The sequence below is a fragment of the Bos grunniens genome, chromosome 1, assembly GCF_055505025.1.
Source record: "Bos grunniens cultivar Pamir isolate PY7600 chromosome 1, Bosgru_T2T1.0, whole genome shotgun sequence".
NCBI lineage: Eukaryota > Metazoa > Chordata > Mammalia > Artiodactyla > Bovidae > Bos > Bos grunniens.
Window position 1 is genome coordinate 22,468,961 of NC_141165.1, and position 25,329 is coordinate 22,494,289.

A 25,329-nucleotide genomic window follows, 5' to 3' on the forward strand; every position below is an offset into this window, starting at 1 on the left:
TGGCATTGAAACATGTAAAATATCATGTATGAAACGAGTTTCCAGTCCAGGTTCAATGCACGATACTGGATGCTTGGGGCTAGTGCACTGGGACGACCCAGAGGGATGGTATGGGGAGGGAGGAGGGAAGAGGGTTCAGGATGGGGAACACATATATACCTGTGGCGGATTCATTTTGATATTTGGCAAAACTAATACAATTTTGTAAAGTTTAAAAATAAAATAAAATTGTAGTTGGAGAAAAAATAAATAAATAAATAAAGTTTTAAAGTTTTACACAATTGATGCAGGTATAATCAGGCCTTTGATACAAAATATTGTGCAACCAGAGATATCAGTCACTTAGCAGTTATTGCTTCTTCCCAATCAGCATAAAAGACTTAGCCAATTAATGTAGAATTTAAGGAACCAGTAAAACACTAATTTTAAACAAACTACAAAAATATCTTCCAATGAAATTGGCAATGTTTCTCTATGCAACTTTTAAAAGGGAAAATGTGTTCTGTAGGGTAAATTTAGGTTTCTTGGCGCAGTGTTTCAATCATGTATAAACACTGGCTCCATTAGCTAGTACTAGAACAGAACAAAACCCATAGTTATTTTAACCATCATCAAAAGTGGTACTCAGTTCCTCAGGAACTATATGGTAAAGGATGTGTTATGATGCATGGCAAAGAAACAATAGACAGGAGGGAGTGGGGCACAAGGGCAGACCTGGGAAACCTTGCGAGGCCAAGGCTGTTCATGACCTCAACATCCACCTGATGTCCAAGTAGACATCTAGCCTACTGATTATTGTTAAGTGTGCCAAGACCACTTAATGGGGAAAGAAGAGCCTCTTTAACAGATGCTGCTGCGACAACTGGATATCCATATGCAAAAAGAATGAAATTACCTCATCCATATATAAAGACTAACTCAAAATAAATCAACAACCTAAATATAACACCTAACCGCTGGATCATGGAAAAAGCAAGAGAGTTCCAGAAAAACATCTATTTCTGCTTTATTGACTATGCCAAAGCCTTTGACTGTGTGGATCACAATAAATTGTGGAAAATTCTTCAAGAGATGGGACTACCAGACCACCTGACCTGCCTCTTGAGGTCTGTATGCAGGTCAGGAAGCAACAGTTAGAACTGGACATGGAACAACAGACTGGTTCCAAATAGGAAAAGGAGTACGTCAAGGCTGTATACTGTCACCCTGCTTATTTAACTTATATACAGAGTACATCATGAGAAACGCTGGACTGGAAGAAGCACAAGCTGGAATCAAGATTGCCAGGAGAAATATCAATAACCTCAGATATGCAGATGACACCACCCTTATGGCAGAAAGTGAAGAGGAACTAAAAAGCCTCTTGATGAAAGTGAAAGTGGAGAGTGAACAAGTTGGCTTAAAGCTCAACATTCAGAAAAAGAAGATCATGGCATCCGGTCCCATCACTTCATGGGAAATAGATGGGGAAACAGTGGAAACAGTGTCAGACTTTATTTTTCTGGGCTCCAAAATCACTGCAGATGGTGACTGCAGCCATGAAATTAAAAGACACTTACTCCTTGGAAGGAAAGTTATGACCAACCTAGATAGCATATTCAAAAGCAGACACATTACTTTGCCAACAAAGGTCCGTCTAGTTAAGGCTATGGTTTTTCCTGTGGTCATGTATGGATGTGAGTTGGACTGTGAAGAAGGCTGAGCGCCGAAGAATTGATGCTTTTGAACTGTGGTGTTGGAGAAGACTCTTGAGAGTCCCTTGGACTGCAAGGAGATCCAACCAGTCCATTCTGAAGGAGATCAGCCCTGGGATTTCTTTGGAAGGAATGATGCTAAAGCTGAAACTCCAGTACTTTGGCCACCTCATGCGAAGAGTTGACTCACTGGAAAAGACTCTGATGCTGGGAGGGATTGGGGGCAGGAGGAGAAGGGGACGACAGAGGATGAGATGGCTAGATGGCACCACGGACTCAATGGATGTGAGTCTGAGTGAATTCCAGGAATTGGTGATGGATAGGGAGGCCTGGTGTGCTGTGATTCATGGGGTCGCAAAGAGTCTTGGACATGACTGAGTGACTGAACTGAACTGAACTGAAAACTATAAAACTCTTAGAAAAAAATATAGGGATAAAATTTTATGACCTTGGATTTAGCAATGGATTCTTAAATATGGCACTAAAAGCAAGATTAACAGAAGAAAAATAGATAAATTGGACTTCATAAAACCCTCTGTACATCCAAAGCCATTATCAAGGTGAAGACAACCTAGAAAATGGAGGAAAATGTTGCAAATCATATATCTGATAAGGGTCTAGTGTCCACAATATATAAAGAACTCTTACAACCCAACAACAAAAAGACAATTTAAAAATGGGCAAGGGGGACTTCCCTGGTAGTCCAGTGGTTGAGAATCCACCTTCTAACCAGAGGACGCTGGGTCGATTCCCAGTCGGTGAATTAAGATAGGGTGGAACAGGCTTCCCTGGTGGCTCAGAGGGTGAAGCGTCTGCCTACAATGCAGGAGAACCGCGCTCGATCCCTGGGTTGGGAAGATCCCCTGGAGAAGGAGATGGCACCCCACTCCAGTACTCTTGCCTGGAAAATCCCATAGACTGAGAAGCCTGGTAGGCTACAGTCCACGGGGTCGCAAAGAGTCGGACACGACTGAGCAACTTCAATTCATGGGGTGGGACAACTAAGCCCACACACCACAACTAGAGAGAAGCCTGCATGCCACAACGAAGATCCCGTGCCCCGCAACACAGATCCTGTGTGCTGCAACTGAGACTCCATGAAGCCAAATAAATAAATATTTTTTTTTAATGGGCAGAGGACCTGAATAGACATTTCTCCAGAGAAAACACACAAACAGCCAACAAACATATGAATATCATTTGTCATGAGGGAAATACAGATCAAAACTACAATGAGGTATCCCTTTACACTCACTAGGATAGCTTTAATTACAAAACAAACAGAAAACTGCAAGCGTTAGCAAGGATATGGAGAAGTTGGAACTTTTGTACACTGTGATGGGACCACAAAAAGGCTCAGTCACTGTAAAAAAAAAAAAGTTTGGTGGTTCTTCCAAAAGTTAAAACAGAGAATTACCACATGACCCACTCTCAGGTATACACCCAAAATTGAAAACAGATAATCAAGTACTTAACACACACGTTCATAGCAGCACTGTTCACAAAAGTAAAGATGTGGCGACAGCCCAAATGTCCATCAAAATATGAATGAATAAACAAATTTTGGTATAGACACAGAATGGGATACTATTTGGTCGTGGAAACGAATGAAGGACTCACACATGCTACAATGTGAATGAACTCCCAAAACACAGTGCCAAAAAGAAGCCAGAGAGAAATGCCTCGTGTTTTATTAGTCCATTTATATGAAACACCCAGCATAGATAAATCCACATAGATAAATGGAACACAAATTGGTGGCTGCAAGAGGCTGAAGAGAGAGGAAGATGGGAAAAGACTGCTTAATGGGTAAGGAGTTTTACTCTGGAGCAATGGGAATGTTTAGAAACTAGACAGGTTGGTGGTTGCACAATATGACATATAAACTAAATGTCACTGAATTCTTTCTTCACTTTACAAAGGTGAATTTTATGTCATGTGAACGTCACCCAATAAATTATTATTTTTAAAAAAGAAAAGAAAAAAAGCTGACCCTTACCCCATAAATGCAAAGGGAATGTACTAAAACTGTTTTCCAGCAACTGGAAAGGATTCTGAGGAAAATTTCACTCACAATTAGGTTTCAGTTAGGCTGAAGAGAAAAAGCAGCACTATGAAAGAGTCAGAGGAGACCTCAAAACAAAACTTGAGTTCCACAAGGTAAAAATGAAAGGGCCAACAGAAAAGAGGACAGAGCAGGCCAACAAGCAGATGGAAAGTGGAAAGAGACTGCCGGAAGGCTGACAGGAACAAGGGGGGACAGTCATGGACTGAACAGGGAGCATGCTATTCTTAAAATGTACAGGACTGTTCTCCTCTAAGCTGAAGAACATTTCAGTTCTTCAACTATCATAACCAGACTTAAATTTCTCACCGCCAATTCTAGCACACTAGGAATGTTACTCTCTTGTTAGAAAATATGACATTTATTCGTAAGTTATTTTTAGATAACCCAAATTCCAAGCTGAAAAACCAAAGTTATTTCTGCAAAACGCTCAACATCCATCAAGGAAAATTCACTTTCCCCTAAACAATTTTAAGCTCAAGCTTAGTTCAAGGCTTATGTTCTACATGACCTGGCCTGTGCAGCTTAAGTTCAAATAACATAACAGTTTAAAAATTATTCTAAATGATTTTAAAAGTTAACTATTGGTTTCCTAAGACCACAACAATGGTCGAACATTAGTGCCAGTGACCAAACCATCTGTCTTCCCTGCTACCTCGCACACCTCTCAAGCAAGGCCGGAGTGTTAGTGTGCTTGTAGGCACTCAAATGTTAGATGCATGAATGGCTGGCTATTGATAGAAATCAACTACATCAAAGACGAACATGAGGAATCAGTTAAGGCAAAAAGCAAAAGTAATGTAGGAACAGAACTAAAGTGGAGTTTTTGCTAATGAGTAGCTGAGTGACCTTTGGCAATCCATTACTTAACCACCTTCTCCAGGCATCAATTTCCTCAACTATAAAACAAGGGAGTTAAACCAGACAAAGTTAAAGTCCCTCCTCAGCCACAAAATTCTATTATTCTATGATATCATGATGGTTTCAAAAAGTCAGCCAAAACTCTATTATTCTATGATATCATCCATGGTTTCCAAATGTTAGTCAAACTAAAGTTGAAAATTTAGTCAAGATACCCTTCTAGGTTCTGAGGACAGTATGGTATGCGAGCCAGAGGAAAAAAAGGCTAAATCGTTTACTATGTCTGAAGCCACTAAATAGTCTGTATTTTAATCAATGTTCAAATTAAATAAATACAGAGCTCTTGTTTCAAATTTTCCCAGTTTATGGAAACTAACAAACTGAAATGGATACAATAAAGTAATAATTTGTCCACCAGAAGCTCATAAATCTAGCTATAGTCAAATTATACCTAGAAAATTAGCTGAGGCCTAATATTTAACTACATCATAAGAAGAGAATTTACAAATGTTACACTGTAGGAAAGGGGCATCTTTTCTTCAGCTCCTATCTAAGGATAGTGAGTAACAAAAACATAACCCATAATCTCTAGCACTGTAACATAAAATACGAAGCATGCCCTGCCATAGTGCCAGAACGTTCTATCTGGTAAAATGATACTCTGAAAAACAATTTATCATTGACTCCTGCACTATTTAAAGAAGAAAATTATCTTACCAAGCTCATGCATGTATTGCGAGCACAGCTCTACAGTAGAGGTGAAGTAATTCACTCACAGTCTGACATAACCACCTTTCACTCTCTTTCAAGCCAATCCCTAACAGGAGCACACACACTCTTTCAGTCAGCTGTGCAGCCATTAGTAGCTCAGAGTTGGCTGTTACAGCCAGGAAATCAAAGACACAACAGAGAATTCACAAACATTATTCCTCCCTGCAAGCAACTCCAAGTGCAAATTTGGAGCCCTGTCCCAAAGTTGCCTGAATTTTTTTTGCCCCAGGCAAGTCACTCGTCTCTCTGCTAAAAGTTAGTTGTATGAGGACAGGGATCTTTAGCTGTTTTATCTCACCAAAACATGTCAAGCTTCTAAAATAACGTCTAGTGTAAACTCAGTAATTATTCAATGAGTGATAAATGTTGCTACCGAAGGCAATCAATCAAGCAGGTGATATCTAAATAACCCCTTTAACATTCTATGATTTGAGTTTTTATCCAAAAACATACAAATCCCCCACCAATAACCAAAATAAATTATTCTGAGGATTATATGGCACTTTCATATACAGCAACTATGCAACAGACATCCTGTTATACACTGAAAAGCATCTCATATATGAGGAAACCAACACTCAGAAACATTAATTACTTGCCTGCCCACATATAACAGAAGGAGGAGATAGATTTAAAACTCAAATATGCAGATTTCAAATCCAATATTATCCCACACCATATTATCTACTATAAACCCACATTTTTGCACATGTGCATACATGCACACATACACAAACTTTAGAATTTTTCTTGAAATTGGACTGAATTATCTTAACAAATAATCTAAGGAGTTAAACAATTTTTGAAAAAACGCAAACAATCAAAAAGATAATCCTCGGACATTTCCACTTCTGGGCGAGACCAAGTAACAGGACCAGATAAACTCTCTTGTCTGAAATAACCAAAACCAGACAAAATACATGAGTTCAGAAAGGCAAAGACAGCTAGAGTATGTAGGACAAATTTCCAGAGAAGAGAGAGCTGCATGGAGAGAGAACTTCCAAGATCTGCAGAGGGCTGCCCCTCCAGCCTTTGGCTGAGTACTGCTCAGAGCATGCATAAAGAAGCTACACAGAACAGAGCAAAAATAAAAGGTTAACAGAGGGTAACACTTCACAGGTTCTGGAATATCACCTACTCACATCTGCCAGAGTCACAGGAGCAAGTACAAAGAAAGGTCTTGACTCAGAAATACTTGGACCTACACTGAGCCTGCTCCTGTCCTATCTAACAAGTCTAAATACCTAGACCTGAAAAGATCAAACTGTTTCCAAGTAACTTAACTGAGTACCAGAATAAAACCTAAAAATATTTACAGAAATATAAAAATATCCAGGACCCAACAGGATAAAATTCATAATGCCTGTGTCTATTCATAAACTATCAGGCATGCAAAAAAGCAAAATAGATCAACTGAAACCAATGCAGAACTGACAGATGTTAGAATCAGCTGACATGAAAACGACTGTAACTGTGCCCCCACAAAAAGTCAAGAAGAGACATGGAAGACATGAAAAGACCCAAATCAAATTTCTAGAGATGAAAAAATACACTGGCTAGGGTTAACAGCAGATTAGCATTTCAGAAGATTAGAAATCTGTTTTCCAGCTTTTAATTATTTTGCCAGAATCTCTGTTGAATATTTTATATCCTTCAGCTGTAGTGTGGACCAGCAGTCTGCTGAAAGACAGCTGCGTGCCAAGCCACAAGGTAGCCTTAGTGAAGCAGGGCACTAGAGAATGTGATGGGCACAGTGACCACATGGTTTATACATGGCATGGAGCTATGGAAGCCAAGGCGGGGACATCTCACCCAGGGAGCGGGGTTCAGGGGAGAGAGAGTTGGGAAAATTAGGCGACTTCAAAGGAAGCCATTATAACTAATTTATTTAAACGTCCATTTGCAAGTTGACTCCAATATCCTTTTGGATAATAACTAAGTGGGCAAAGGGAAATGATCAAAAGAATGAGAACTCCAGTAAGGCACAAGATGGTGAAGTAAAAAAAAAAAAGTATGATTCATTCACTAACTCATTCACTGAATTTTAACTGAACAGTACCTGACTATGTGCCAGGTACTGTTTCAGGTGCTGGGGATATAGAGTAAAACAGTATAAAAGGGTCGCCTGGTGGGCTGCCGTCTATGGGGTCGCACAGAGTCGGATACGACTGAAGCGACTCAGCAGAGGCAGCAGCAGCTATTCAAACAGAATTAAGTTTCCTACAGAGGGAGATAGAAACAACAAAAGTCAAAGTGTTAGCCTCTCAGTCGTGTCTGAGTCTTTGGGACCCCCTGGGCTGTAGCTCGCAGGCTCCTCTGTCCATGGAATTCTCCAGGCAAGAATACTGGAATGGGTAGTCCCTTCTCTAGAGGATCTTCCTGACCCAGGGATTCAACCCAGGTCTCTGGCACTGCAAGCAGACTCTTCACCATCTGAGCCACCAGAGAATCCCACCTAAAAGAAAACAAAGTGACAGAACCGAGTAGCACTGAGGGTCAGCCCTAGAGAGGCAAAGCTCTCTGAGGAAGGAACACTAAGCTGAGATACAGAAGGCTCCAGCCCCAAAAAGATCTGCGATAAGTACATAAGGCAGAGCAAGAGTTGACTGCAGACCCTAGGGTGAGAAGAGCTTGGCACCAAAGGAACTAAACCGTGGTGTGGTGGGGAGCAGCGACAAGAGAAGAAACAGGTGGCAGGCAAGAGTCTCCATATAAACATTAATTTATAAAGCAGGACGACGGAAGCCCAGATATATGATATTTATGAATCACTGTTAATTTCTTAGGTGTGATCTTGGTTATTATAAATTTTTAAGAGTCCTTATCTTTTAGACACACACACCAAAAAATATTTTATGCAATTTTCTGAGTTTGCTTCAAAATAATCCAAGCAGAAGACGGGGGGAAGTGATAACAAGGGAGTGGATTGCGAGTGGAGAAGTACAGACCAAAGAAAACTGGCTCTGAGATGATAACTGTTGAAACTGGATAATGGATACATAGAATTTCACTATACTAGTCTGTCTACTCCTGAATGTTTGAAATTCTCCATAATAAATACATTTTTTAAAAGCAAACTTACTTAAAATATAAGTAATGGTATTAATAAACATAAATGCCCCCTTCACAGGGGAATTTTCAGGGCTGCAAAATTATTCTGTGTGATACTAGAGGGGATGCATTTGTCAAAAGCCACGTAATTACAACAGAATAAGCCTTAATGTCTGCAAACTTTTTACAAATTCAGGGGGCAGGAGGAGTTGATGAAGGTAGTCAAAAAGCACAAACTTGCAGTTATAAGATAAATAAGTACTAGGGGTATAATGTATAACACGATAATTAACACTGCTATATGCTCTATATGAATGCTGTTAAGTGAGTAAATCGAAGAATTCTCACCACAAGGAAAAAAACTCTGTTTCTATTTCTTTAATATTGCATCTACATGAGATAATAGTGTTCACTAAACCTACTATGGTAGTTATTTCATGATGTATGTAAGTCAAATCATTATGCTGGCCATGTTAAACTTACACAGTGCTGTATGTCAATTATATCTGAATAAAACTGGAAGAAAAAAAATCACGTAGGAGGTCAGAGAATCTGACCTGATGATATACGGAATGTAATAGATGCTTCCTTCCAGAAGCAGCTTTCAAGGGGTTCAGATGTATCCATAAGCTTTCATCAAGAGGCCCTGCAAAACCCTCAAAGTCTAAGAACCCCCATCAGAGTACACAAAACTTAGTGTATGTGGGATCCATACCCTTGTCTAGGGAAAGGCTCTAAGGCTTTCACAAAATAAGTTGAGAACCACTGATAATTCTCTTGACAGCAACTTCCCAGCCGAAAAGCACGTTTCCATTGCTTTTAAACCTAATGCCATTTTGGCCTTCCCTGCAAGGACATTACTACACAGCCATTACCACAAATATGTTATCACCAGTGAATTTTACAATTCTGAAAGAAAGTTGTGACAGATACCCAAAAAACAAGAAAGGTGGCAAATTATATCTAAGTCTCCTTTACAATTTCATCTTGTTAAAATACTGTATTTCATTTAGTCTAAATGCACCGTTATTTCTTGTGCCATTAAGAAAGAAAAAAGGCTGTCAATTACCTGATGACTCACCACTGATTGTAAAATGATTCCAATTTCAGAGATGTTCAAATGTGAAAAAGCCGTACATCTGATAATTCATGAGACATACTGTTCAAAAACCCCATTGGCTGGACCCCATCTCAGATCTCCTAAACAAATTGCTCAGAGTAGGTCTTTGAATCTGTATTTTGTTTAAGCCCCTCAGATGACTCTCGTTAGATAAAGACTATGTAAACTGTTAACTTTCAGAGGCAGCACAGTAGAGAAAGCACGCACTTTAGAGTCATACAGCCCCAGACATCTCTGTGACCTCCAGCAAACTGTGTAATTTCCCAGAGTCTCAGCTTTATCTATTAAAAAATGCCAATGCCATCTACTGCCAACGGTTGATAAATAAAAGAAATTAAGTGAAACTGATGACCTAGAGCAAGACATATTTATAAAAGAACATGTTCATTATTTATGAACAAGATACAACATATTCGTCTTAAGAACAAGAATGGGACGTCTGAAATTTCTTTTCAAAAATAGTCTGCCACTCAGCACTATTACTTGCTGAACACAATTGAGAATTTTCAGTAAATGGTTTATTATGTAATTCAGCAATACACACATTTGTTTTGGCACATCACATTTTTAGAGGTCCTACATAAATCAAAGTTGTTTAATAACATCTTGATTAGAAAATATTATACTTGGTATACATCAACAATAACACAGGAAAAAACATACTTTTAAGCATAATACAATTTCAGAGTAGGTAATGGCTCTATTTCATGTCAAGTTTTTGTTTTGTTTTAGTATATATAGCTGGCAAGTCTTTTCAGAACACTGGCATAATTGTGTTAAAACCCCAAAAGTAGTCATGTGGAATTTCTCAATTCAGGATGCTAAAAAAAAAAAAAAAAAAATACCCACATTTCATTTGTTTCTAAAGTGACCCTTAAAGTCCAAACAGTATTTCAGGCAGCACCTTCAGAACAGACGAGTCACTCAGGATGTGACTCACAGGAGACAGGTTTAGCCATAACTGGACAGTTCTCCCACGTGTGTAGAATGAAGACCGGAAAAAAAAAAAAAAATTCAAAACCCACAACTGCACAATGTCTCAGTCTAGCTGTCCCAATGAAGAACACATGGATTCAAATTAACATTGTATCAATACCACCAACCCCACCCAAAACATCCAGGCTTCGGAGCATGCTGCAGCGTGCTAACCCACCTCCACCAGCACCACCTCCTCAGAGTCTGAGCAGCGGGAGGACAGGCCCCGCAGCAGCAGAAAGAACACGCTCACTGCTCCCCCACCCCCAAACACTTGGCTTGAGGTTGAAAAGGAAGAGAGGTGCTGGGAGAAAAATGGCTCATCTCATTTTTCTTTTCCTTCAACCATTTTCAATAAGAAAAAGCTGCTCAAATCTGAAACTTTGATTCCTCTCTGCCTCCTCCCTTTTCTTTAGCCCTCGGTTCTCCCCACTAAGTCTTCTCCAAACTCCCTGCAAATTCCTCATAAACCCATGCCACACCCTCAACTGCCCTAGCTGATCCCCTAGTGGCTGAGATGGTAAAGAATTTGCCTCCAACATAGGAAACCTGGGTTCAATCCCTAGGTTGGGAAGATCCCCTGGAGGAGGGCATGGCAACCCACTCCAGTATTCTTGCCTGGAGAATCCCCATGGACAGAGGAGCCTGGCAGGCTACAGTCCACGGGGTGGCAGAGTCAGACACGACTGAGCGACTAAGCACAGCACAACAAGGCTAACTCTCTTCCATTCCCCAATCCATCTTTCCAGTCTGCAAGCCACCCTTTCACTGGAGCCGAAGCTGTCTTCTCTATAACCCCTCTGTGTACTCTCCTTTCCTAAATTCAACAGTTTCGCATTACCTATAAAATAAAATTCAAATTCCTAATCTAATTTCAACCTACCTCTCAGCTTTATATTCTGCCACTCCCTGGTTTTGCCAAATTTTCTCATCTTAGCCACATTACATTGTTCCTACTCCTTGATTTCACACATACCTGCTTCCATACGCCTATGGCTTTGTACTATTTTTTTTTTTTGCCTAACATGAAACGCTCCTCTTTACTGTCTTTCAAGCTCACCTTTGGAGATGAGACTCAAATGTCCCCTTTCCTAGAAAAACCTTCCCTAAACCCAAGACCCTCCACCCTTCTACAGTCAAAAGCAATCATTCCCACAATAACTTACATCAATCAGAAGTATAACTCTTATCTTAATGTGAGAGTTGTAGCTACAACTGTTAGTCTCTCTTATGAAATTTTGAGTTCCTTAAGAGAAGGACTTTAGTAACTTTGAATTGCCATTTTCTACCACAGTATGTGGTACTTGGTTGGGCTTCAAAAATTTTTACTGGACTCATTCGAGAAGCAATGATCTCAACTAGTGTTAAACTGATTTTAAATAAGATGTTAACAATGCTTAACTCTTCCAGAGGGTACTTTGTTTTAATGGAGAGGCGGTTATCCAGAGTGAATTCCTAATTGGTGGAAGGCGGAGTCTATTCTCGGAAGTTCCCTAGACTCCTACAGATGCCCTAGCGCCAGCAACTCTGCTATCATGAACAGTTCATACCATACCCACCGTCCATCAGCAACTTTTCCCCACACCCTAGCTCTGCCCCAGCCACAGACAATTTTCACCAGCTCTGGACTTCCAGGGAACTCAACTATCAGAATTACCAATTAGACAGTGAACAGGAGAGAACGTGGATAATAGTGAAGACAGATGAACACATGTGGCAGCACGCTTGTCAATTCTACTCCTTAAGAATTTCAGTTAATCACAGCTCCCCCAGAGCTGACACAGAGGCAATATGGATTCTGGACTGAGTTAAGACCTGGCCCTCTACTCACTGCCCAAAGGGCCCCAAATCAGAGTCCTCATTAGTAAAATGGGGAATCGAATGCCAACACTGCAGCCTAAGCAGGGCCTGGAGTAAACAAAGGGATTCCACATAAAGCTTCTGAGGCTTTTGGAGTCTCTATACCGATAGACTTAAATCAAGACTGCATGCCCTACTACCAGGGAAGGAGCTGGTTACATACTTCCTTCAAATCTATAACAATATGCACCCAAAACAGGGATTATTTTGTACCTGACATAGGGAAAAGATTGCAACATGTCAGCAGCACTCTATAAAGTGTCAACGATTACTGTGACCACCACCACTACTCTTCCTAATATTGTTATTACCAAAAAACTACACGTCACCAGCTCTTCAACAGTCAAAGCCCAACCCACTTCACAGTGTGCCATTTACACACTGTGAAGTGATCACTAGCCTTTAACCCCATCTTCCTAGGACTCCTCTAAAATGACAGTAATGAAATCACAAAGATACTAAACTACAAACAAAGGGAAAGTAGACAACACCACATCAGATATTTCAACAAATTTTTGCATGATGTGCTCGTGTGTGCTTAGTCGTGTCCAACTCTTTGTGACTCTATATGCAAGATGGGACACGGCTGAAGGAGTGGTCAGTGCTTCTCAGGACCCCTGGAGGGACTCAGCCCTGGATGCACCAAGAGCCACCAGCCTGAGGCTCTAGCCTGCCAAAGGGGGAGCCACTGGTGAGGGGCATTCAGAGCTGTTGGGCCCCCAGGTCTGGCAGTTAACCCAAAGTTTTTCTCTGAAGAAACTGAACCACAAAAACAAGAGAGTTGTAAACAGAAGTCAAAGTCTACAGCCTGAATAACGGCACCCTCCATCTCTCCCCAACCAGATAATTCAAACCCAGGCAGCTGATGTATCACCAAGCACATCTGAGGCAGCAGAGTGGAGGTGTCTTCTCCACAGATGCTGACCAGTCCTAAAGAAGAGGTGAAGGCGCTGATATATGGGAGGAGGCTCCCAATGAAAAGTCCACTCGCACCCCACGCGAGGCCAGGAGACCTCTCACACACATACACACAGGCTTGCTCTCCCCTAATCAACTTTTCAGAATCTCATTCTTAATTAATTACAGACACGGGAGGATCAACAGATATAATTTAAATGAACAGAAAAAGAACTCTGAAATAAACAGGCACATTGAAGGAAGCAGAAGAAGTATTTTTAAAATATTAAACATACAGAAAAAATTAAAAACAACATACGCCTGAAAGATAAATGAAGATAATATATCCATAAAATTAGAATAAAATGAAATTTAAACAGGGAACAGAAGGAGTTCTAAAATTTAAAATAATCATTAAAATTTTAAAAATACAAGAGCTTAGAAGACAAAATTGAGAAAATTTCCCCCTCCTTCCACCTCCAAATATGAAGATATAAATAAGAGGCAACATAAGTTAAGGGTATCTGAAGATCAATTACAGGAGATTCAACAACCAAACCAATAGACATTTCGGAAGCAAACAAAAAGTGATGGACAGGAAATTATCAGAAGTAACAGGCATTCTTTAAAACTGAAGGATATGAGTCTCTAGATTGAAAGGCCTCACTAAGACAAGAGGAACCACAGACAGGAGAAGGGGCCACAGAGCAGCTTATAAAATTACAGATTTCTTAAAGACCTTAAGCTCAAACAACAAGGAAAAAAAGCATCAGAATGCCTTTGGATTTTTCATCAGAAACCCTTAAAGCCAGGTAACTGTGAAAAATGCCACCAAAAGTAGCAAAAATATATGTATTTTTTTCTAATATGTAAATTCTGTCAAATCACCTAAAAGCATGAGGATAGGATAGACATCTCCAGACATACAAGGCCTGAAATAATTTACCTCCCATGCAACTCTTCTCAGGAGGCTACTGAGGATACACTTCAGTAACATGACGCAAACCAAAAAAAAGAAGGCAGGAGATCCAGGATCAGAGGAAAAGGGGACAGAAGAGAAGGGTACAGAATCTGCAGAGAAAACAAGCCTACCGTTTTCTCCCTCCAAAACAAGGAGGCTCTAAGAGGAAAACAAGTGGAACTGATAGATGATTTGATGCGTTACTTGAAAAAAAAATATCAAAAGGCATTTAATATATTTCTTGGAGTGTATGAGAGAATGTAGCCATAGATACAGAATAGACTTATCAAAAAGTTTAAGTCTCTTATTTGCTCCAGGAAAAACAAAAGCGTTTTGGAAAAGAAAACATAACCATTTATGGGTCACCATTTAACTCAGAAGTGAATTTATATTTATGTGTGTGTCTGTATACATACATGTATACATACAATAATGTATAATAAAAATTTATAATATAAATATATGCACAATAATGTAAATACAGACTGCTGGTTTTACTAAAAATGATGTAACTAAACAGGGGGGTTTGGGCATGAGAAGAGGGCAACTGCTCAGTTATTATACTAGGATATCTACACTGATTTCAAAATATGAAAAGTAAAAAAACAGGGAGGAAAAAAAGAGCTAGCTTGGGAAAGCAGCTTCCACTGGAAAGTAGGGCCTGGAAGATGAAAGGCCAAAAGCAGAAGACTATTGCTTTTTAAGTCTTTTAGCGTTATTGATTTTTTAAAAAATATGTGCATGTATGAACTGCATTAAAAAAAATTATTCTCATGTCAAAAACAATTAGTTCAATTTATGAAGTCACTACCAACTTCACTTATAAGTTTTGCACTTGGCAATGCAAATTCGTTGTCTTAGAAATATTATAGTGATGGTTAGTTTCTCAAATTAGCTTTTAGAAGGCACTTAAAAAACCATAAAGATACAAAAACACGACACAAGCAGTCTTAATAAGAGTTCCTATGGGAAACTGCATTCTGAGAACCCAGTACGCCTGGTACACATCAGCCCCACCCACTTGCTCTTTCCCAGCCAGGAGTAGCCAAGGAATACTTTCAAGTTAGAAGAATAGATAAAGGAAGAAGAGGGCCTGGATCTGAGCAGGATGGAGAGTCAAGAGACCCACTCTAACAGGTCAACTCTTTCTGTATTAAAGAAAATACTACAGGTCTCCCCTGTCCCAGAGGTGACTGAGGTTTTGATCAGCAAGGAAATTCTCTCCCTTCTTCCCAATGGCTCATTCCTGGGCATAAATTGGATGTTTATCAATCAGGTAACAAATACAACATTTCAAGTATTAAATAGCAATTATTCTTTTCCACCACACCATGATCAAACTTCTATTATAAATATCTTCATTTCATTCAATGAAACTTTGTGGTCTATGTCAACACTACGTTTGATTTTTTAAAAAAAGATTATTACATGTGTAGCCTTGAACAAGTTACTTAGAAGTCTCACTTTCTTCATCTTTAAAATGGGAATAATAATATTCACCTCACTGGGTCACAAGAAAATTAAAGAAAATAACATGTATAAAACATGGAGGAGCAAGTATATGGCAGGCACTCCATGTCAGCCTCTGGTTGTCCCCTGTCCCTTCCCTCAATCCAGTTCAGTTGCTCAGTCGAGTCCAACTCTTTGGGTCCCCATGACTGCAGCATGCCAAGCTTCCCTGTCCTTCTCCTGGAGATGATTTCTTACATATAAACAAAGCCACAAATTATATACACATTTTTAACCAAAAAATCTTTACAAAATCATGCACAATACATAGTATTTTTAAAATGAGTAAATTACTATTTTTAAAATATTATTTTTTAATTAATGTGATGGGTTAATTTATAAACAATATTTTTCCTAAACTTTAGTCTTGTTTCAAGCACTAATCCAATTTGCAATTTTCATTCAGCTAAACTAAATTCCGCTAATTCTGCTAGAGTGCAAAGAGGATTTAGAATGGCAGGACATTACAAAAACACAGCATTCTTCTTTGGTTAAAAACTACAAGCCCATATATGTAACAATGTCTAAATAGTCTGCTTAAAAGCAATTCCACTTTAACACTAAGTCGACTTCAACAGGCTTCAAGAAAGTCTTATGACTTTTAAAGAACAGGATAAAATGATAGATAAAAGTAATTTTTCCCATCAAACACTCAGATGTACCACAAATCTGAGATGAAATAAAGACGGAAAAACAAACTGTGGCTCTTTGGCCCATAATACACAAAAGAAAGTGAATGTCTAGGTATCTGCAAGTACCAAAGACTTCCTATTTGGGGCCATTTCTATTAGACCTTCCTCTAAGGAGTTACTTCCAGAATCCACAAAGTCCTATTTTTCGAATTAATTCCCCAATAACAAAACTAATTAGGTAGAACAGAACCACCAGCTGACCCAAAGCCAAGTTCTCCTTTCCTTAGAAGGTATCAACGTAGAAGAGGGGCCCTGAAATACAGGACCAGTCCAAACTCCAACATATCCAAGACAAAAACCAAGGTACTGAAGAAGCTAAAAGGTCTGGTACCTGGAGATTCATTCACTATTATAAAATACGCTTATCGTCCCTGATCTGGAGACTGCCTCGAACAGTAGCGCCCTTATAACCAACTTCTTTCATTTAAAGAAAATATAAACCTATGATAGCAGCAAAGTATCAGCACAGTAGTGTTGCCTCTACCAGGGCATCAGAATCACTGCAGTTCCTAAATAAAACGTGGATTTCGAGTACCCGAAGTCCAGGGCCCTAGAGCGACACGTATAGAGGAAGGGTCAAAGAAACTTGGAGCGGCGGGGAAGAGTGCCTCTAGGGAATAAGGCGAAAGGCCGAAGAGGCTGTAAGCAAGCCGGAATGGAGAAGCTCGCCGGCGGCCGAGGGGTCCCCGGGTCTTTAGGCGGCTTGGGGAGTAGGCCGGAAGGCTGGCCCGGCGTTGGGGGGAGGCGGGCAGGGACCACACCTCCCGGCCAACACAGCAAGCAAACGCCGGGGCCCGGAGGCGACCCTGGAGCTGGGACCGACCCGCCGGCGGTCCAGCGCGCGCGGACTGGGCCGGAAGCACCCGGGCCCGGGCGGACCTGCCCGCCCTGGCGCAGGCGTCCCCACTCACCGATGAGCCGGCGCACCTCATCCTCGCTCAGGTAGAGGCTCACGCTGGGCCCCGCCGCCGCGGGCGGCAGCGCCGGGGGCCGCGAGGCCGGGGCGGCAGCGGCGCCAGGCGTGGGCAGCAGCGGCAATAGCGCGAGCAGGAGCAGCAGCGGCGGCGGCGGGGCCTTCAGGCCGCGGGTCCCCGGGAGGCGGCCCTGGCCCGGCGGCCTCGGTCCCGCCGTCCCGCGCATGGCCACCGCCGCCGCCGCTGAAGAGAAGCGTGGGCCGCCCGCTGCGCCGCCGCCGCCCACCCCCGGCCCCGAGCCCCTCACAGCCCCGAGCCGGGGGCGGCCGCCCAGCTCATCGCGCCGCCGGCCCGTGGCAGCCGGCCGCCGCTTCAGACCGCCGGAGCGCGCCGCCGCCGCCGCCGCCTCCTCCTCGGCGGCATCGTCCGCTGCGGGGAGCGGGTCGCGGTAGCGCGCGCGCGCGCCGCCGCCGCCGCCCTGAGAGCGCGCACGCACGCACCGCCTCCTCTGTACGGACCCCGAACCTCGCGAGGAGCCCTTTGCTTTTCGAGTAGCATTGCTGGCCTAGGACTCTCCGGTCACCCTCTAAAGGAGCCAGCCGTCGTCCCACGTTGTTACCAGCCTGATGTTTGCTTGCCTATTGTCTGTAACACACACACACCCGCCCAGGATGGAGGGTCGTGGCAGGCAGGCCCAGGCCGCTCCTGCAGCAGACCGGGCTCCCAAATCCAGGAAATTGCGTGGATGCAGCCGCGAATTGCAAAAGAGAAACATGCTTTTCGTTTGGAGAGAAGATGGAGACAAATAGAAATCACCTTTTATCCTACCAACAGAGGTCAACATTAACATTTCTGTGTCTGTCTTCATGGGTATATACTATATACTTTTATTTTCCGAGATCTTGTTCAGCAAACTTTTTAACCTTATTTCTACATGTGACAAATTTTTATTTTTTATAATCGTTCTGCATCTCTATAATCAACGTGCATTTGGGGTCGTTAATATATGGTCCATGCTGGACTTTGACAGCTCTCCGCCCGCCTCCCCCCCACCCCCCCGCCCACACCGCCCCGTATGAAATTGTGTGCAAAAGTGTGTTCTGCGTGTAGGCTTGAGCATACACAGAAGTGATAGGGACATCTCAATTGTTGTAGGGAGTCCCTGTCCCTCAAAGAGGTTAAGAATCACAGATACACCTGGTCTCTTTTTAAAGGCGATCCAGCGAGCTGGTGCACCTTGTGATGTACTGACATGTCGCAGTGAAATCTGCTCCACATGCTGCCTCTCTTCTGGAGGCTTCCAAGCATACATGCCGGTCTGGGTCACCTAGTCCTTGTAGGCAGGTCTCTGCCTTGACCCCTCATGCTTCCCACCAGGCCTGTGCCCCTAACAAACAGCTGCTCCCTGCCAGGCCCAGCTTCAATGAGCAGTTGCTGCATCAGTGGTGACCCCTGAGAAGCTGCTATTTTTATCCTCTGGGGAGGGTGGGGGAAGTCCTGGAACTTGGTATTCTTCTCTATGGAGAGGGATGGATTCCAATTAAACTGGCCTTGATAAAGGGTTTCCCAGATGGCCCTAGTGGTAAAGAACCCACCTACCAATGCAGGAGATGGGAGAGACATAGGTTCAATTCCTGGGTTGGGAAGGTCCCCTGGAAGAGGGCATGGCAACTCCCTCCAATACTCTTTCCTGGAGAATCCCATGGACAGAGGAGCTGTGCAGGCTACAGTCCATGGAGTCGCACAGAGTTGGGCACCACTCAAGTGACTTTAGCACGCACGTACACGCGTGGCCTCAATTTGTCGAGCCTCAGCTCCCCAGCACAGAATACTGTGCCCGAGGAGGCTGGGCAGAGGGTGGGGGTTGAGGAAGAGCGCTCCACCAGGAAACAATAAAGCCACAAAGGTCAGAAAAAATACTTCTCTTGGGGCAGCCACCGCTACCTGTTAAGGCACCAGGGCTGTGTCAAGAATGGTTTGGGGCTGGGAATGTTTTGTGTGAACAGGCTCTCAAATCAGATAGGCAAAGTTTTCTTAAAGGATGGCGTCTTCCCAGCATTTTTGAAAATGATTCACAGTCCCCAAGTAAGGAAGCTCCAGTTCTCAAAACAGACTCCTCTTATCAGTGACTTCTTGAGGTGGGGTGTGATGTAAACAAAGCACAGAACTCTCTGGCAGTCAGGCTTGGTTGGATTCTGGTACTTGACCTTGGGAAAATTACTTAAATTCGCTGAGCCTCTGGTTTCCTCATTCATAAAATAGAAGTGATAATGCCACACTCACAGGGCTTTTACACGATTTAATTGGCCAAGATGTCAATAAAACACTTAAGCAGACACTGGAGTCGGTGGGTGTCACATCCATTGTTAGTGTTATTATAATTAATCTCTTTGCTCTAATGACCACTTCCTGGAAAGTTTCATCAACAGTTACCTTCAGCTATTCAAACCAGGGATCCTCAAGACCATTCAGTGTAACACCACACCTACCCCAGAGCCAAGTTCAAGACATTAATGCCAGGCATCACGCTTGGCCCTAGGACACCAGGGTGAGAAGGAGCTTCCTTGAGGATGTATTAGGTTGATGCAAAAGTAGTTGTGGTTTTGGATGGTGAATTATAAATCATTATTACTAGACTCAAGCATAGCTTTATTAATCAAAACAGGAACCATCACAATCAACACATTATTGCCAATGAGAAATAAGTTTTTTATTCCTCAGTTCAGTTCGGTTCAGTCAGTTGTGTCCGACTCTTTGCAACCCCATGAACCGAAGCACGCCAGGCCTCCCTGTCCATCACCAACTCCCAGAGTTCACTCAAAGCCATGTCCATTTAGTCAGTGATGCCATCTAACCATCTCATCCTCTGTCGTCCCCTTCTCCTCCTGCCCTCAATCTTTCTCAGCATCAGGGTCTTTTCCAATGAGTCAGCTCTTCCCATCAGGTGGCCAAAGTAGTGGACTTTCAGCTTCAGCATCAGTCCTTCCAACAAACACCCAGGACTGATCTCCTTTAGGATGGACTGGTTGGATCTCCTTGCTGTCCAAGGGACTCTCAAGAGTCTTCTCCAACACCACAGTTCAAAAGCATCAATTCTTTGGCACTCAGCTTTCTTTATAGTCCAACTCTCACATCCATACATGACCACTGGAAAAACCATAGCCTTGACTAGACGGACCTTTGTTGGCAAAGTAATGTCTCTGCTTTTCAATATGCTATCTAGGTTGGTCATAACTTGCCTTCGAAGGAGTAAGCATCTTTTAACTTCATGACTACAATCACCATCCGCAGTGATTTTGGAGCCCAAAATAATAAATTCCGCCACTGTTTCCATTGTTTCCCCATCTATGTGCCATGAAGTAATGGGACTGGATGCCGTGATCTTAATTTTCTGAATGTTGAGCTTTAAGCCAACTTTTTCACTGTCTTCTTTCACTTTCATCAAGAGGCTCTTTAGTTCTTCTTCACTTTCTGCCATAAGGGTGGTGTCATCTGCATATCTGAGGTTATTGATATTTCTCCTGGCAATCTTGATTCCAGCTTGTGCTTCCTCCAGCCCAGCGTTTCTCATGATGTACTCTTCATATAAGTTAAATAAGTAGGGTGACAGTATACAACCTTGATGTACTCCTTTTTCTATTTGGAACCATTCTGTTGTACCATGTCCAGTTCTAACTGTTGCTTCCTGACCTGCATACAGGTTTCTCAAGAGGCAGGTCAGGTGGTCTGGTATGGCCATCGCTTTCAGAATTTTCCACAGTTTATTATGATCCACACAGTCAAAGGCTTTGGCATAATCAATAAAGCAGAAATAGATGTTTTTCTGAAACTCTCTTGCTTTTTCGATGATCCATCGGATGTTGGCAATTTGATCTCTTGAAATGGCAACCCACTCCAGTGTTCTTGCCTTGAGAATCCCAGGGACGGGGGAGCCTGGTGGGCTGCTGTCTATGGGGTCGCACAGAGTTGGACACGACTGAAGCAATTTAGCAGCAGCAGCAGCAGCAGTGTAAAAAATCTGTGCTTCAGGATTCGATGAACTCTTGCAAAGCATTTTCTGCCTCATACTGGTTGTGGAAGCATTTTTCCTGCAAAAAGTTTCTGAGTTTCTTTAAGAAGTGGTAGTCAGATGACAAGAGGTCAGATGAATATGGCAGATGAGGCAAAACTTCACAGCCCAGTTTGTTCAACTTTTGAAGTGTTGGCTGTGCAACACGTGGTTGGGTGTTGTCCTGGCAAAGAATTGGGCCCTTTCTTTTGACCAATATCAGTTGCAGGCATTGCAGTTTTTGGTACATCACATCGATTTGCTGGGCATATTTCTCAGATGTAATGGTTTCACCAGGATTCAGAAAGCTGTAGTGGGTCAGATATGGGCAGCAGACCACCAAACAGTGACCATGACCTTTTCTCAGTGCAAATTAGGCTTTGGGAAGTACTCTGGAGCTTCGTCTCAATCCAGCCACTGAGCTGGTATAACTGGTTGTCATATAAAATCCACTTTTCATCACATATCACAATCCAACTGAGAAATGGTTCATTGTTGTTGAATAGGATAAGAGAAAACAACACTTCAAAACAATGATTTTTTGGGGGGGCAGGGGGTCAGCTCCTGAGGTACCCACTTATGGAGCTTTTTCAGCTTTCCAATTTGCTTCTAATGCCAAATAACCATAGAATGGTCGACATTGAGTTTTCAGCAACTTCTTTGTAGTTGTAAGAGTATCAGCTTCCATGATGGCTCTCAATTAGTCTTTGTCAACTTTGGATGGCTGGTCAATCTCAAGGCTCTCGTCTCCTTTGCAAAACTTCCTGAACCACTGTACTGTAAGTTCATTAACAGTTCCTAGGCCAAATGCATTGTTGATGTTGTGAGTTGTCTCCACTGCCTTATGACACATTTTGCACTTGAATGAAAAAAAGCAGTCAAGTTTGCTTTTTGTTTAACATCATTTTTATAATCTAAAATAAATATTAAATAAACAGCAAGTGATGTCATTAGCAAAAAACATAAAATGAGAAATGCACATTAAAATGTTGTATCACATAGCCCACATTTATTTAAGAATGTGTTCCAGTATCAAATGGCAAATTCAACAATGCAAAACCCCAATTACTTTTGCACCAACCTAATATGATAAACATTTATTACACATTTTCATCAGCGCAAGGAAGAAAAAGCTAGTGGTTGTCAAAGTGTGGTTCCTAAACCAGTAGTTTCCATTTGGGACCTAGGGAAAGTGCTCATCCCTCCGCCCCACCCCAAACTAACTGAAGAAACAACTTCAGAGGGTAGCAACACAGAAGGAAGTGGTATATACATCTCATCAGCAGCTGGGAGCGCTGCTCTGTCCTACTGTGGAGCAGTTGGCTTCTTAAACCTTCTCCCTCCATTTTGGTGTGAATAAGTCACGTGGCACTGAGGTCCTCAGAAGGAAATACGAACATCCTCCTTGACACAAAAGTCATCACCTCTCTCCATCACCTCCCAGTTTGGTGTATGTTCTTAGAGCGCTTTCTCTAGACACTTAGCTACATATATTAGACACACAACTATATGTGTGTGTGATTTCTTTCAGTTTTACAGAAATGGAGTATTGTTGACACTATTTGCTTTTTTCCCTGCTCAAGATGGACTGAGGTCTTGAGGGTGCTTGCTTGACAGGACACAGAAGCATTTTAGTTGCAGTGGTTGTCGTTGTTCAGTTGCCCATTTGTGTCTGACTCTTTGTGACCCCGTGGGCTGCAGCATGCCAGGCCTCTGTGTCCCTCACCATCTGCAGGAGTTTGCCCAAGTTCATGTCCATTGCATTGGTGATGCCATCCATGAATGCAGTCTAGCATGCGATGGACCATGCTAGATTTCGTAGCTCTGGTGATGGACCATATATCCTTTTATGTGCAACTCTGTGCACATATTCAGAAGGGAAGAGTCTCAGAAGTGGATGTGCTGAGTTAAAGGAGAGTTACCTTTTATTGTTGATAGATTCCACTGAATTGCCCTCCAAAAGGCTTTATCAGGGTATACTTCCACCAGTAGCATAAATGAAAGAGAAAACACAATATGTCAGTTTTTTTTTTAAATGAGTTTATTCAAGATCAACAAAGAATTTTTATAATTTATTTATTAGTTTGTTTCTTTTTGGCTTCCTGGGTCTTTGTCACTTTGCAATGGCTTTCTGTAGTTGCGGGGAGCAGGTGCCACTCTTACTTGTGCCATGCGGGCTTCTCATTGCGGTGGCTTCTCTTGTGGAGCACAGTCTCAAGGCACATGAGCCCCAGTAGTTGCAACATGCAGGCTCAGTACTTGTGGTGCACCGGCTGAGCTGCCCTGAGGCACGTGGAATCTCCCCCGATCACGGATTAAACCTGTATCCCCTGCACTGGCAGGCCAGTTCTTATCCACTGTGCCATCAGGGAAGTCCTGTTTTGCTTTTGACAGGCTGGTGAAAGAAAAAATAACTCCTTTACTCTGGGTTTCCCTCATTACCAGTGAGGCTGAGCATCATCTCATAGGTATTTGTTGACCATTCAGTTTACAGCTTTGGCCTGTTTTTCTAGTGGGTGATTTTCCTTTTTTTTGTTGACTTGTACATATTTTCTTTTACTGTATCCCTTGTCATTTAAATTTGCTTATGATGTCTTTTACTTGATTTAAATTTTTTATTTTTAATTTTAGATAACTCTCACAATGTATTCTTTTATGGCTTCTACTTTTGTGTCTTGCTTAAGAAAAACCCCACAATGAATAATTTTTGTGTATTTTTTTATGCTTTTGTACCCGCAAAAGAGTTAGACCCTTAATCCATCTGTATTAGGGTTCTCCAGAGAAACAGAACCAATAGGATATAAATAGCAATAAATAAGTAAATATATATATCAGTTCAGTTCAATCAGTTCAGTCACTCAGTCATGTCTGATTCTTTGTGACCCCATGAATTGTGGCACGCCAGGCCTCCCTGTCCATCACCAACTCCTGGAGTTTACCCAAACTCATGTCCATCAAGTCGATGATGCCATCCAGCTGTCTCATCCTCTGTCATCCCCTTCTCCTCCTGCCCCCAATCCCTCCCACCATCAGAGTCTTTTTCATTGAGTCAACTCTTCGCATGAGGTGGCCAAAGTATTGGAGTTTCAGCTTCAGCATCAGTCCTTCCAATGACCACCCAGGACTGATCTCCTTTAGGATGGACTGGTTGGATCTCCTTGCAGTCCAAGGGACTCAAGAGTTTTCTCCAGCACCACAGTTCAAAAGCATCAATTGTTCAGCGCTCAGCCTTCTTCACAGTCCAACTCTCACATCCATACATGACCACTGGAAAAACCATAGCCTTGACTAGACAGACCTTTGTTGGCAAAGTAATGTCTCTGCTTTTGAATATGCTATCTAGGTTGGTCATAAGTTTCCTTCCAAGGAGTAAGCATCTTTTAATTTCATGGCTGCAATCACCATCTGCAGTGATTTTAGAGCCCCCCAAAATTATATATATATAGAGAGAGAGAGAGAGAAAGAGAGAGGGGAGAGATAAGAGGAGATTTATTTTGGGAATTGGTTCACATGATTATGGAGGCTCAGAAGTACCAGGATCTGCTCTCTGCAAGCTGGTGACCCAAGAAAGCCTTCAGTGAAATTCACTCTGAATCCAAAGGCCCAAGAAAGGAGTGGGGCAATAGTGTAATTTAAATCCCAGGCTAAAGCCTGAGAACCAGGAGAGCTAAAACAGTCAGAAAGGCAGAAGAAGATGGGGAATTCATCCTTCCTCCACCTTTCTGTTCCTTTCCAGTCCTAACTGAATTGGATGATGGAACCCTCATTGATGAAGGTGATCTTCTTTACTCAATCTACAGATTCAGATACTAATCTCTTCCAGAGACACCCCCACAGACATATCCAGAAATAATATGTGGTCAGCTATCTGAGCATCCCTTATCCTAGTAGAGTTGACACATAAAATTGAC

At 42.2% G+C, this 25,329-nt stretch overlaps 1 protein-coding gene across 6 annotated transcripts in view; it reads right to left on the bottom strand.

Moving 5' to 3' along the window:
• The window catches only part of RYK (receptor like tyrosine kinase), a 109,790-nt gene extending 91,573 nt beyond the window's left edge, over nt 1-18,217 (bottom strand). For 2 of the 6 annotated variants that reach the window (XM_086316134.1, XM_086316133.1), the window contains exon 1: nt 17,368-17,737. In XM_086316134.1, coding sequence (XP_086172260.1) covers nt 17,368-17,596 — 229 coding nt within the window. In that variant the 5' untranslated portion in view covers nt 17,597-17,737. Of the gene's footprint in view, nt 1-17,367; nt 17,805-17,888 lie in introns of those variants that run through there. The other 4 variants (XR_015132245.1, XM_086316136.1, XM_086316137.1 and 1 more) reach the window with 4 other exon arrangements.
• Nucleotides 18,218-25,329: the final 7,112 nt, after the last annotated feature.